We start from the raw sequence: 13,587 nt of genomic DNA, 5'->3' as shown, positions 1-13,587 counted from the left end.
CGTGTTGTAGTTGCAATTGTTAAATGACGAAAGAGAAGTTCTAAGAACACTAGTAATTGGGAGACTAGGAGACATGATTTTTCTATATGTAGAGTTCCAATTCAAACCCCCTAAATGATTTATAGACTACTTGATATTGTCTATAAATCACTAACCAGTGACTTTTATTGGGTCTAACTCATCTTCTCCAACTTCTAAAACTGAAGCAGCTCCTGGGCAATCTCAATGGATAAAATTATTTAACCACCTCTCCTAGTATTACTTCTAAAGGATATATTTAACATGAATAGCAGACCTTAGATTTAATTAATAAAATGATTTATTTTTCATAATTAAAAAAGAATAATTGATTTCTTTTTTAATTTTAATTTTAATTTTAAGTTCCAGGGTACATGTGTAGGATATGCAGATTAGTTACATAGGTAAACATGTGCTATGGTGGTTTGTTGCAACTATCAACCCATCACCTAGATATTCAGGCCTGCATGCATTAGCTATTTCCCCAATGCTCTCCTTCCCCCCACCCCGTCCCCTGACAGGCCCCAGTATGCGTTGCTTCCTTCCCTGTGTCCATATGTTTTCATTGTTCAGCTCCCACTTATAAGTTAGAACATGCGGTATTTGGTTTTCTGTCCCAGCATTAGTTTGCTGAGGATAAGGGCTTCCAGCTCCATCCATGTCCCTGCAAAGGACATGATCTTGTTCTTTTTTATGGCTGCATAATATTCCATGGTAAATATGTACCACATTTTCTTTATCCAGTCTATCATTGATGGGCATTTGGGTTGGTTCCATGTCTTTGCTATTGTAAGTAGTGCTGCAATGAACACATGCATGCATTTATCTTTGTAGTAGGATGATTTATATTACTTAGGGTATGTACCCAGTAATGGGATTGCTGGTTCAAATGGCATTTTGGCTTCTAGATCTTTGAGGAATCACCACACCATCTTCTCCAATGTTTGAACTAATTTACATTCCCACCAACAGTGTAAAAGCATTCTATTTCTCTGCAACCTTGCCAGCATCTGCTGTTTCTTGACATTTTATAATTGCCATTCTGACTGGAGTGAGATGGTGGCATCTCATTGTGGTTTTGATTTGCATTTCTCTAATGATCAGTGATGTTGAGTTTTTTGTCATGTTTACTGACCACATGAAAGTCTTCTTTTGAGAAGTGTCTGTTCATGTCCTTTGCCCGCTTTTTTTTTTTTAATGTAAGTTTGTTTAAATTCCTTGTAGATTCTGGATATTGGACTTTCGTCAGATGGATAGATTACAAAAATTTTCTCCCACTCTATAGGTTGCCTCCTTGCTCTGATGATAGTTTCTTTTGCTGTGCAGAAGCTCCTTAGTTTAATTAGATCTCATCTGTCAATTTTTGCTTTTGTTGTAATTGCTGTTGGCAATTTTGTCATGAAATCTTTGCCCATGCCTATGTCCTAAATGGTATTGCTTGGATTTTCTTCTAGGGTTGTTATAGTTTTGGGTTTTACATTTAAGTCTTTAATCCATCTTGAATTAATTTTTGTATAAGGTGTAAGGAAGGGGTCCAGTTTCAATTTTCTGCATATGGTTAGCCAGTTTTCCCAGCACCGTTTATTAAATAAGGAATCCTTTCCCCATTGTTAGCTTTTGTCAGGTTTGTTGAAGATCAGATGGTTGTGGATGTGTGTGCTTTTGTTTCTCTAGTTCTTTTAGTTGTGATGTTAGGGTGTCAATTGGAGATCTTTCTAGCTTTCTGATGTGGGCATTTGGCGTTATAAATTTCTCTTTTAACTTTGCTTTAGTTGCGTCCCAGAGATTCTGGTACGTTACCTCTTTGTTCTCATTGATTTAAAATAACTTCTTGATTTATATCTCAATTTCATTATTTATGCAAGAATCATCAATTTCTAAAATAGTTTCTGAAATTTGCTATAGTTCTTATTTTAAAAATGCAGATTAAATTGAGTTGAGACTCTTGATTTCATGTGTTACACACAGAGCATGTAAATATCAGATGTAACTAGTGTTTCAGGATGTGGAAATGGATTTTTACTGTAATATTCTATTCCAAAGGCAGTCCTAGCACATGGTAGATATCAGTGGAGAGAAATTAACTGCAGGGTTTCTAAATGCTGAGGCAAAACTAAATAACCAATGTAAATTCTGAGTAGTTATTCTCACCAAGGGAACCATTGGGGAGAGAGACTCAGGAATTGGGGAGAGTTTTTGAAGAACCTACAAAAACTCATTAGTAAAATAGTCAATTTTCAAGCTTTTCCTAGCTAGAGAGTCATGATGGTATATCATAATAACAGTATCTTTCAAATCCGAATTTCCCTATCCTCTTTCTTCCTTTCTCCACTTCAATTATGAAAGGCTAGAGAGATGGGAGAGAATTCCTATGCAAGGAAGACTAAACTAAATCTTGCACCCACTCTTCTATTGCAGAGCTCGCTGCATGTGATGTGTTATAAACTTTAAAATAGGTGTTTACCCACCATCTCTGTGGATTTTACATTATGATATAGCATCGACCTTGGTATCTGGTCTGTATTATCTCTGTACTTGCAGCTCAAATATTTATTAAACTAGCTTCATATATGAATCCTATCTTTTAATCTACAGATCTTTATTTATGTATAGAATATCATGAATGAATCTGCCTCAGAGGGATCAAGTCTATAACTTTCATCAGCTCTTTAAATAATTCATACTTCTAATTGCTATACTATCAAATAAGTAGTTTCTTGTGTAAAAACTGCTCCTATTCAAAATCTAAAATCTAAATTATTTGTGTGAGCTTATTTTCCAGAGATATTTGCTGTTAACATTAAATACATCTGTATATATCTTATAATTATTTTTCTTAAAGCAAATGATATAGCATATTTATATTTTAAACTTAATAGTCACCTATTAATTAGTTGATATGTTAGTTACATTATTTTATATTATTAATTTTCTATGTCTTTCAATTGGCTTTTTACTCCAGGTATGGTTCAGATTACCTAATTTAAACATAATTTTAAAAGTACAAACAGAAACACCAAAGGTGACATTAAAACTGATGCCCCAGAAATACGAAAGATCCTCAAAGACTATTAAGAACACCTCTATGCACGCAAACTAGAAAATATAGAGGAAATAGGTAAATTCCTGAAACACAATCTCTGAAGATTGAATCAGAAAGAAACTGAAACCCTGAACACACCAATATTGAGTTCCAAAATCGAATCAGTAATGAAAAACCTGCCAACCAAAAAAAAGCCCCAGACCAGATACAGTCATAGTCAAATTCTACCAGATGTACAAAGAAAAACTGGTACCAATTCTAACAAAACCATTCCAAAAAGTCGAGGAGGAGGGACTCCTCTCTGACTCACTCTATGAAGCCAGCATCACCGTGATACCAAAATCTGGCAAAAACAGAGTGAAAAAGGAAACTTCGAGGTCAATATCCCTGACGAATATAGATGTAAAATTCCTCAACAAATTACTAGAAAACTGAATTTAACAGCATATTAAAAAGTTAATTCACCATGAACAAGTGGGCTTCATTGTTGGAATACAAGTTTGGTTCAACATGTGCAAATCAATAAATGTGATTCACCAAATAAACAGAATTAAAACTAAAAACTATATGATCATCACAGCTTTTGATAAAATCCAACATCCCTTCATGATAAGAACCCTCAAGATAAGAACCCTCAAGAAACTAGTCATTAAAGGAGCATAACTCAAAATAATAAGAGTCATCTATGACAAACCCACAACCATCATCATACTGAATGGGCAAAAACTGGAAGGATTCTCCTTGAGAACTGGAACAAGACAAGGATGTCCACTCTCATCACTCCTATTCATCATAGTACTGGAAATGCTACCCAAAGCAGTCAGACAAAAAAAGAAAAGCCAGGCATCCAAAAAGAAAAAGAAGTCAAACTATATCTCTTTATAGATGATATAATCCTATATCTAGAAAAGCCCAGAGAATCTACCAAAAGGCTCCTGGAACTGATAAACAACTTCAGTAAAGTTTCAGGATACAAAATCAATGTGCAAAAATCAGTAGCTTTTCTATACACCAATAATATTCAAGCTGCGAGCCAAATCAAGAATGCAATCTTATTTTTAGTAGCCACACACTAAAAATACTGCTTAAACTAAAAAATACTGCTTAAAGAAATCATAGATGACACAAACAAACAGAAAAACATTTCATGCTTATGAACAGAAAGAATCAATATTGGTAAAATAGCCATACTGCCCAAAGAAATCTACAGATGCAACACTATTCCAATCAGACTACTCATCTCATTTTTCACAGAACTAGAAAAAACCATTCTAAAATTCATATAGAAAAAGAAAAGAGCCTGAATAGCCAAAGCAATCCCGAGTAAAAAGAACAAAGCTGGAGACATCACATTGCTTGACTTCAAACTATACTGTAAGGCTACAGTAACCAAAACAGCATGGTATTATTACAAAAACAGACATGTAAACCAATGGAACAGAATACGGAATGCAGAAAAAAAGCTGCACACCTATAGCCATGTGATCTTTGACAAAGTCAACAAAAACAAGCAATGGAGAAAAGACTCCTTATTTAATAAATGGTGCTGAGATAGCTGGCTAGCTGTATGTTGAGGAATGAAATTTTGCCCCTACCTTCCACCATAAGCAAAAATTAACTCAAGATGGATTAAAGTTTTAAACGTAAGATCTCAAACTATAAGAATCCTAGAAGAAAGCCTAGAAAACATCATTCTGGACATCAGCATTGGGAAAGCATTTATGAATAAGTACACAAAAGCAATTGCAACAGAATAAAAAATGGACATGTGGGAAACAATTAAACTAAAGACCTTCTGCACAACAAAAATGCCTATCAACAGAGTAAACAGACCACCTACAGAATGGGAGAAGATATTCACTAACTATGCATCAGACCAATATCTAATATCCAGAATCTATAAAGAACTTAAACAAATCAACAAGCAAAAGACAAATAACCCTATTAGAAAATGGGTAAAGGGAATGAACAGACATTTCTCAAAAGAAGAGATACATGAGGCCAACAAACATATGAAACACTACTCCACATCACTAATCATCAGAGAAATGGAAATCACAACTACAATGAGATACCATCTCATGCCAGTCAGAATGGCAATTATTAAAAAGTCAGGAAACAATAGATGCTGGCGAGACTGTGGAGAAATAGGAACGCTTTTACACTGTTGGTGGGAGTGTAAATTAGTTCAACCATTGTGGAAGACAGTGTGGCAATTCCTCAAGGATCTAGAACCAGAAATACCATTTGACCCCGCAATCACATTACTGAGTATATACCCAAAGGATTACAAATCATTCTACTATAAAGACACATGCACACATGTTTGTTGCAGCACTATTTACAATAGCAAAGACTTGGAACCGACACAAATGCCCGTCAATGATAGACTGGATAAAGAAAATGTGGCACATATATGGAATACTATGCAGCCATAAAATAGTGTTTTAAAAAGACAAATCTAGAAACTAAACGAATGTAGAGAAGAACAAGAAAATCGGGTATGATTTAAAAAAAACACACACACATTAAGTGAAGTTGAGGTGGTGCTCAGTCTGGATTATTCCTGTAGCAGTGAAAATAAACAAAAATGGATGAACCTGAGGGTTCTTTTGAGGTACTAGTTAGTTATGTTGAGGTACTAGGCTAAAAATATTATCCTAGAAAATAGAAAATACCGTATTATCACTTAAAGAAGTGTGATAACTAGTATAGAAACCTATTAAAAGCCAACACATTAGCTATTGCTGTGTGTGTGTGTGTGTGTGTGTGTGTGTGTGTGTGTTGGATGAAATGGAGAAAACAGAGAGCTAGACCTGTGTGTTTGGTGGTTAGAAAAGTAAGCATGTAAGAGTAACATATTTCCCTTTTTTTTTTTTTTTTTTTTTTTTTTGAGACAGGAGTCTTGCTCTGTCGCCCGAGCTGGAGTGCAGTGGCCAGATCTCAGCTCACTGCAAGCTCCGCCTCCCGGGTTTACGCCATTCTCCTGCCTCAGCCTCCCGAGTAGCTGGCACTACAGGCGCCCGCCACCTCGCCCGGCTAGTTTATTGTATTTTTTAAGTAGAGACGGGGTTTCACCATGTTAGCCAGGATGGTCTCGATCTCCTGACCTCGTGATCCGCCCATCTCGGCCTCCCAAAGTGCTGGGATTACAGGCTTGAGCCACCGCGCCCGGCCATATTTCCACTTTTTGTACTGGTTTATTTGTCTTACTTCTGATATTTCCTGTTTCAAAAAAAAGTAGTGCTTAATCTGTCTTTTAATATGTATGTTGTACAATGTGATATTCTATTGTATTGAAAACAAAGATGCAAAACAGAAGAAACATTAGGATCCTAATTCAATCTGAAGAGATAAAAATGTCCAGCTGACTTTCTTAATAACATAACACTAAAATGACCATACATTTCCTGGTTGGGAAATCATTTTCGTTTTCTTATACTACCTTTTTTATTCATAGTTGCAGTTTGCTTTCTTTTCTTTTTCTACTGTTTGTTGTTGTTGTTGTGTGTGTGTGTGTGTGTTAAGAACACTTAATATGAGATGTTATTTCAATCAAGTACTGAACAGATACTTTCTTGGTTTTACACTACACCACCTAAAGTTTTAAAAATGATTTTCTCAACAGCCATGATGTAAATAAGATGTCATAAACTGATGAAAATTTATGACTTTTGAGGAAGCAACGTTCTTTGTGTTCCCTCCTGTCTTTCATATTTGTAGCTATGCCACCAAGCCAGGACTGAGAGAAGGGTTGGCCCAAGTTGTCTGATATGCTAATAGGACTTCCAAATAGGCACCTGGTTTTAAACTATACACGCCAAATTCATATTAAAGGCAATATTTTACGTTGTAATGGTAAATGAATATACCAAGTGTTTAGAGATTGTGTTGATGCTATCTATAAGTGATTTTAGTATAGAAGTGAAAATAAAAGGGCGGGAAAGAAATTCAGGTTGATAAGTGAATGAATGAGTAACAACAGGGAGCCAGGAAATCCCCGTCTATTCTGGAAATGGGAGTAGTAAACTGAGGGTGATTGTAAGCAGGAGAAGAAGTGGGGTGTGACTTAAAGCTGGGGATACATGTTGTGAAGTCAGATTGTAAAGAGCTCGCATTTGAAGCGAGTTTCTGGATCCTCGGCTTTGTGAATTAGAATCATCATAGCTCACACATTTGAACAGTTTCTGAGAAGACAATTCAGTATATCCATAGAAAAAATGACGAAAGTTTATTTTATATATTAAATTTGTAGTTATGTATACATATCACAATGCTTGGAATATATCTGATAATTTGTTCAGTATCTTAGGTTTTACAGAATTTTTTAGGTTCCTGAAGAATCAGAAAAAGTGAATTGAAATCCTTTTCTGTTTAAGGAAATTGTCATTCAGAAGACTATCATATAATGTATCTTTTTCTGATGAAATATTTTATAGTCTTTGTAAATAAAAGGCTAGATTTATAGTGGTCCAAAAAGTGTACACTTCCTTTTTTTTTTTTTTTTTTTGAGACAGAGTCTCGCTCTGTCGCCCGGGCTGGAGTGCAGTGGCCGGATCTCAGCTCACTGCAAGCTCCGCCTCCCGGGTTTACGCCATTCTCCTGCCTCAGCCTCCCGAATAGCTGGGACTACAGGCGGCCGCCACCTCGCCCGGCGAGTTTTTTGTATTTTTTAGTAGAGATGGGGTTTCACCGGGTTAGCCAGGATGGTCTCAATCTCCTGACCTTGTGATCCGCCCGTCTCGGCCTCCCAAAGTGCTGGGATTACAGGCTTGAGCCACCGCGCCCGGCCAAGTGTACACTTCTTAAGCTGATTAATTGATCTTCATTAACCTGGAAGCAGGCTTTATCAAACAACCTTGAATTATTTCTGTTTAAAAGTGATATCAAGGCCGGGCGCGATGGCTCGCGCCTGTAATCCCAGCAGTTTGGGAGGCCGAGGTGGGTGGATCAAGAGGTCAGGAGTTTGAGACCAGCCTGACCAACATGGTGAAACCCCATCTCTACTAAAAATCACAAAAATTAGCCGGGCATGGTGGTGTGCACCTGTAATCCCAGCTACTCTGGAGGCTGAGGCAGGAGAATTGCTTGAATCCCAGAGGTGGAGGTTGCAGTGAGCTGAGACTGTGCCACAGTACTCCAGTCTGGGTGACAGAGCAAGACTCTGCCTCAAAAGAAAAAAAAAAAAAGTTATATCAATAAAAACTTAAAAGCAATAAAATAAAACTTTCTTATGTCCAAAAACATGCAGCACTCACTAATAAGACATGAAGGACGCACAAATATATTACATTGGTTTTTATAACATGGAAATATAGTATGAAAGCAGCAACTTAAAAGGTAAAAATCGGTTAGATATAAAATATTGAAAAAGTGTAGTTAGAGAAAAGACAATATAAGAGAAGTCACAGAACAAGAATATGGAACACCAAACTCAGTAGCAATTTACATAGGACCAAAATAAAACAAAAACAAGAATAAAACTAAAGGTTTCTTTTGGCTGAAAGATCAGTGTGAAGCAATATTTGAAAAACAATGCTTTCTGTCTCATATGCCTTAAAGAGTTACATTGCAAGTAATTAGACAGTCATATTTCAACTTGATAGACTATATACAGCCTGATGTCAAATTGTGACAGTAGATTTTTTGAAAAGGATACTTAGAAATTATTCAATTGCTACTAAAAGATCCTAACAAATTAAGGATGCTGAATCCAGAAATGTAGACTAGGGGGCATTAATGTATTTGTCTTTTGCATGTCAGAAAATAAAATAGAAGTATTCAGTGGACTTTCAGAAAGCAGAACAATGGGTTGAGACTCTAACATTCAGGTGGGTGGAATTTATAGAGAAGCAAACTTTCTCTTAATATAAAGAAAACACTTTATAATAAGGAGTCTTGTCCAAAATAACTTGGTGATTACCCCAAGAGTATTCAACAAGTACAGAAATCACACTTAGTGTTTGCTCCTCATATGTCCTCATGGGATGGCTCTGGAGTTTAACCTTCTTACGAAATTATAATTGACTTATTTTTCAGCCTTCTCTCAGAGGAGCTTCTTCCTCCAAAATTCTGAAAAATGTTATTCTGCAATTCTCTGAAATAGTTTCATGAGATTAGAAAAAAACTAAGACAACTATGGATTCTAGCTGCTGCTATCTTCATAGGCCATCAGGGATCAGAGTTTTGTTCACTTTAAATTTCCATTTTGCTCCCATCTTCATTCTAAGGCCTGTGAAATGTGACAGCAGGGAGGCAAGAGATTTTCATGTAGTTTGATTTCATAGATTCAATTAGCATTTATTCCATTTTGGTAGGGAAAGACCCATTATTCTCTGAGAAAACTACAGAGATTCCTAGTCCGTCATCTTCATACTGTGTGCAGGAAGACAACTATAACAGGTTTTCAAACAAAATTATATTAAAGAAAGAACAAACTTTAATAACAGGTAATGGGAAATTATGGAGCCAGGCAAAACCGCAAAGAACATGGTCATGCCATGCCTATGAGGATTGTTATTTTGCTGGGGATTAAACATTATTTGAGATGTTTAATTTTGATGTTGTCATTGATATTTTTTGTTTTTCAATATATCTTTTTCTATAGAAGGAAGTAAAAAGAATTTGGAACTTTATAGTTTCATGTGAAAAAGTTTACAAGACAAAAGAAACATAAATTCAGGTAAGAATAATTATAAAACAACAAATCATATTTATTTTAATCATATAATAAGACAGCCAGAACATTTTCAATATGCTTAAATACATTTTTTTCTTGAGTTTCAAAATGTGCTAAGCCATAAATTAAAAATTATCAACAATCATGACTAAATCAGACTGGGAACATGATAATTGATGTTTAAAATCTAGTCCTAGTGATATGTATTCTATAATTTTTCTTGTTTCACTTCTTAGAAAACCTCACAATCATAAAAATTCTCCATTATTGCTATTCCAATTATTTCATACCAAAATTGGCTCTTTATTTAAAATTCTTTATTAATGGAGATAAATATTTTGGTCAATATTCTATAAATTTGCATGCAAATTCTACAATTATAATCCTGTAATTATTCTAAAGTCAGCTTGCTCTCAAAAGCCTGTCTATACTAAAATTCCTGCACTCCAAGAATGTCTTACCTAAAGGTTTTATCATCTTTAACATTTAAAAACATGTGTCCTTCAAAAGTTAGCAGTGAGCTTATTTATTTACTATTGGTCATTTAGTAATGAATTAAAGGTAGTTATTATATCGTAATAAGCGTCTCATATCAGGTATCATACCACGTTTTAAGTTGGAATTACATTTAATTCTTTTTTGTCTTCATTTTTAGTGCCAAACACAATACTTGACACAGCATAGATCCTTAAACATATTGACTCAACACGTTAGTTGATAATCAGAAAGTTGGAAATGGATTAATTCTTGAAAAACGAATGTCACTTTCAAAAAGGGTCAAAAAGTAGCATTTGATTTGGTATAAGAATTTAAGAGTTTTTCCTTCTCTTTCAACTGCCCTTCTCCCTCTTCCTCCTCCTCTACTTCTTCCTTTAAAAAAAAAAATATATATATATATATATATAAGGTTAAACAACAAGGCCTGTTAAGCTTATGAGTTTTTAAAAGAGTTGACATATCATTGATATAAAAATTATATATACTTAAGGTGTAAGACTTGATGTTTTAATATCTATACATTGTGAAATGATCACCACAATCAAACTAATTGTCACAAGCTTGTGACTTATTATTACAGAAGGGAGAGACATGTGTGAAATGATTTTAGCATGTCTTAAAAGTCATTTCTATTTTCTATAACTGACCTCCTTTTCCTGTTCCAAACCAACAAATGATGGCTGATGTTTGAAACTGTTCTATTCAGATTCATGCCTAAAAAGCTTTATTCTATTCCAGGAATAAAATTTAGTCATCCTCATGCATTTTAAGCTGTAAGTCTAATTTATTCCCCCAATAAAACTAAATGACTATACATTTATTCGAATAGGTTTCAAATGTATGCTGGAACAGTTGGTGTGAGGACAGTGGAGACTGAGAATACTAATGTTATTATGTTCAATCATTTTTTTTCTGTTGATTTGAATGTATTTTAATTAATTTTAGTCTTTTTTGGATGAAGTTATTGAGAGAGGTAACAAATGAAAGATGTAAGGAAGGTCGTGAAGGCTTTGGGATCTGAGAGCCTTTTGTAGAACATAGAAAAATGAAAAAAGTAAACCTCTTAAACCTCTTAACACTTGAGGGAGGATAAAGAGTCAGAGGAATTCTGCATGCTCTGTAATTATGATTGCTAGCATAGCACTTATTTCAGTTTTGGCAAAGATATTTTTCTGGATCATTTGCTCACTTTTATTATCCATACCACTCCTTGGAAGGATGAATGATACTTTGCTTAAATGCTACCAAAGAAGAAAAGATGTGGTAGGATCATCTTTAATTGCTAGACAACTTAATAGACAATGAGTCTGTTATTTTACAAAAAATAAAAAACAGAAATATGTCAAATTAACCAAAGTTGTTTCGGTTGCTTAATAGGTCACCCAAATTCAAATAGGTTAATTTGGATGTGTTTAAGAAATTAATACTATTTATTTTTAAACTACTAAGCTCTTGCCATCAGCTTAAGAGTTCAAAAAGTTTGCTATACAATCTATTCTTTTACATAGTCCATAATTTTTATTGACTGTATAGGTTGTATAGCAAATATAATTTTCTTAATTTACATCTATTTTTTTGCAAATTTGGAAAAGTTTGATGGCATGACTTTCTTGACAGATTTATGTAGAAAAAAGCAGGATCAATGAACTTCATAGAATAAAAAATATAAAGACATAGTTTACATTTTACTTTTGTCCTTAAATAAAATTAAACTAGTTCCAGAAGTTGAAGACTGATTGCATTTTAAAAGATCCCTGTATACCTATGTAATGAACTTGCACATTCTGCACATGTATCCTATTTTTTTTTTCAAGAAAAAATAAAAATAAAAATAAAAGATCTCGAAGTGAAACAGTTAACTGATAATTTCCTTGAGGTTGTAAGAGCTCTTTTGGTGTAAAGTTCATGTTACCTTGGAATGTACTTTCAGCTTTCTTTTCTCTCATTTATTTATTAGCATTTTGAAGCAATGTGTTTTTAAAGGAAAAATGAATATTACATGATAGATTCAAACTTAAGGAAGAGTCTTTTTCTCAGTATTAGGAATTTGCTGATAATATTTTGAAATCGTCACCTCAATCACAAATGACATGTTATAAACCATCTTATGTAACAAGATAGAGAGATATAAAAAAGTGTCAAAGTACATTGTGTTGAAATTATTACTAGTGTGGATACAAAATACTGTACCTTGGGTCCAAACTCCATTGTGAGCCAGTTGTGTTACCTTAGGCAAGTCAAAATATCTCTCATCTTTCATTTGCTTATGTGTGTAAACTTAATGGGATAATGAAGGCATATGCCAACTATGAAGTTTTCTTTAATGGTAAGTGTTTTTGTTATAGTAGAGGAAGTGTAGAACATTTATTTGCTGAATTCCTCTTATATCTTGAAGCAGAAATTTGCCATGGGTGACAAGGGAGGAAACAACCATTCAGAAGTGACTGATTTCATTCTTGTAGGCATCAGAGTTCATCCAGAGCTCCAGAGTGTCCTTTTCCTACTATTCCTGATTATTTATGGGATGGTTCTTCTGGGAAACCTTAGTATGATTGGCATCATTGTGACTGATCCCCGGCTGAACGCACCAATGTATTTCTTCCTAGGCAATCTCTCCGTCATCGATCTCTCCTACTCTACTGTTATTGTGCCCAAAGCCATGGTCAACATCCTATCTCATAAAAAGACCATATCCTTTGCAGGTTGTGTGGCACAGCTGTTCCTTTATGCACTTTTCATGGTAACAGAGGCCTTTGTTCTGGCAGCCATGGCTTATGACTGCTTCGTTGCCATCTGCAATCCACTCCTCTACTCTGTTCGCCTGTCAAGAAGTGTCTGTATCCAATTGGTGGCTGGTTCCTACCTCTGTGGCTGGGTCAGTTCCATCCTTCAAATCAGTGTCACATTCTCCATGTCTTTCTGTGCCTCCCGAGTCATTGATCACTTCTACTGTGATTCAAACCCGATTGAAAAGATATCCTGTTCTAATATCTTCATGAATAAGATGGTGTCATTTAGTTTGGCTGTCCTCATTATTTTGCCCACAATAGTTGTCATTGTCATATCTTATATGTACATTGTGTCCACAGTTGTAAAGATCCGCTCCAGTGAAGGAAGGAAGAAAGCCTTCTCCACTTGCAGCTCCCACCTGGGGGTTGTAAGTTTGCTCTATGGGACTGTCTCTTTTGTGTATCTCACACCTCCAAATAACCCTGAACTTCGCAAACTGGCTTCAGTATGTTACATTTTGTTCACACCTATGTTAAATCCTTTAATCTACTCTTTAAGAAGTAAGGATGTTAAAGATGCCATGAAAAAAGTCTTACGGAAGAAAAAAGTTTTTCTCTAA

At 35.0% G+C, this 13,587-nt stretch overlaps 1 protein-coding gene across 1 annotated transcript; it reads left to right on the top strand.

Annotated features, from left to right (window-relative positions):
- Window positions 1-12,645: 12,645 nt before the first annotated feature.
- On the top strand, window positions 12,646-13,587 carry LOC105503667 (olfactory receptor 9K2-like). The gene has a single exon (XM_011930683.1). The coding sequence runs from the start codon at window positions 12,646-12,648 to the stop codon at window positions 13,585-13,587; it is 942 nt and encodes a 313-aa protein (XP_011786073.1).

Source organism: Colobus angolensis, unplaced genomic scaffold (assembly GCF_000951035.1).
Source record: "Colobus angolensis palliatus isolate OR3802 unplaced genomic scaffold, Cang.pa_1.0 Scaffold87, whole genome shotgun sequence".
Lineage (NCBI taxonomy): Eukaryota > Metazoa > Chordata > Mammalia > Primates > Cercopithecidae > Colobus > Colobus angolensis.
This window is presented reverse-complemented; position numbering and strand designations above follow the sequence as displayed.

Bases quoted from the DNA above. Each gene is read 5' to 3' on its own strand.
- LOC105503667 (XM_011930683.1), top strand. From the start codon at position 12,646: ATGGGTGACAAGGGAGGAAACAACCATTCAGAAGTGACTGATTTCATT.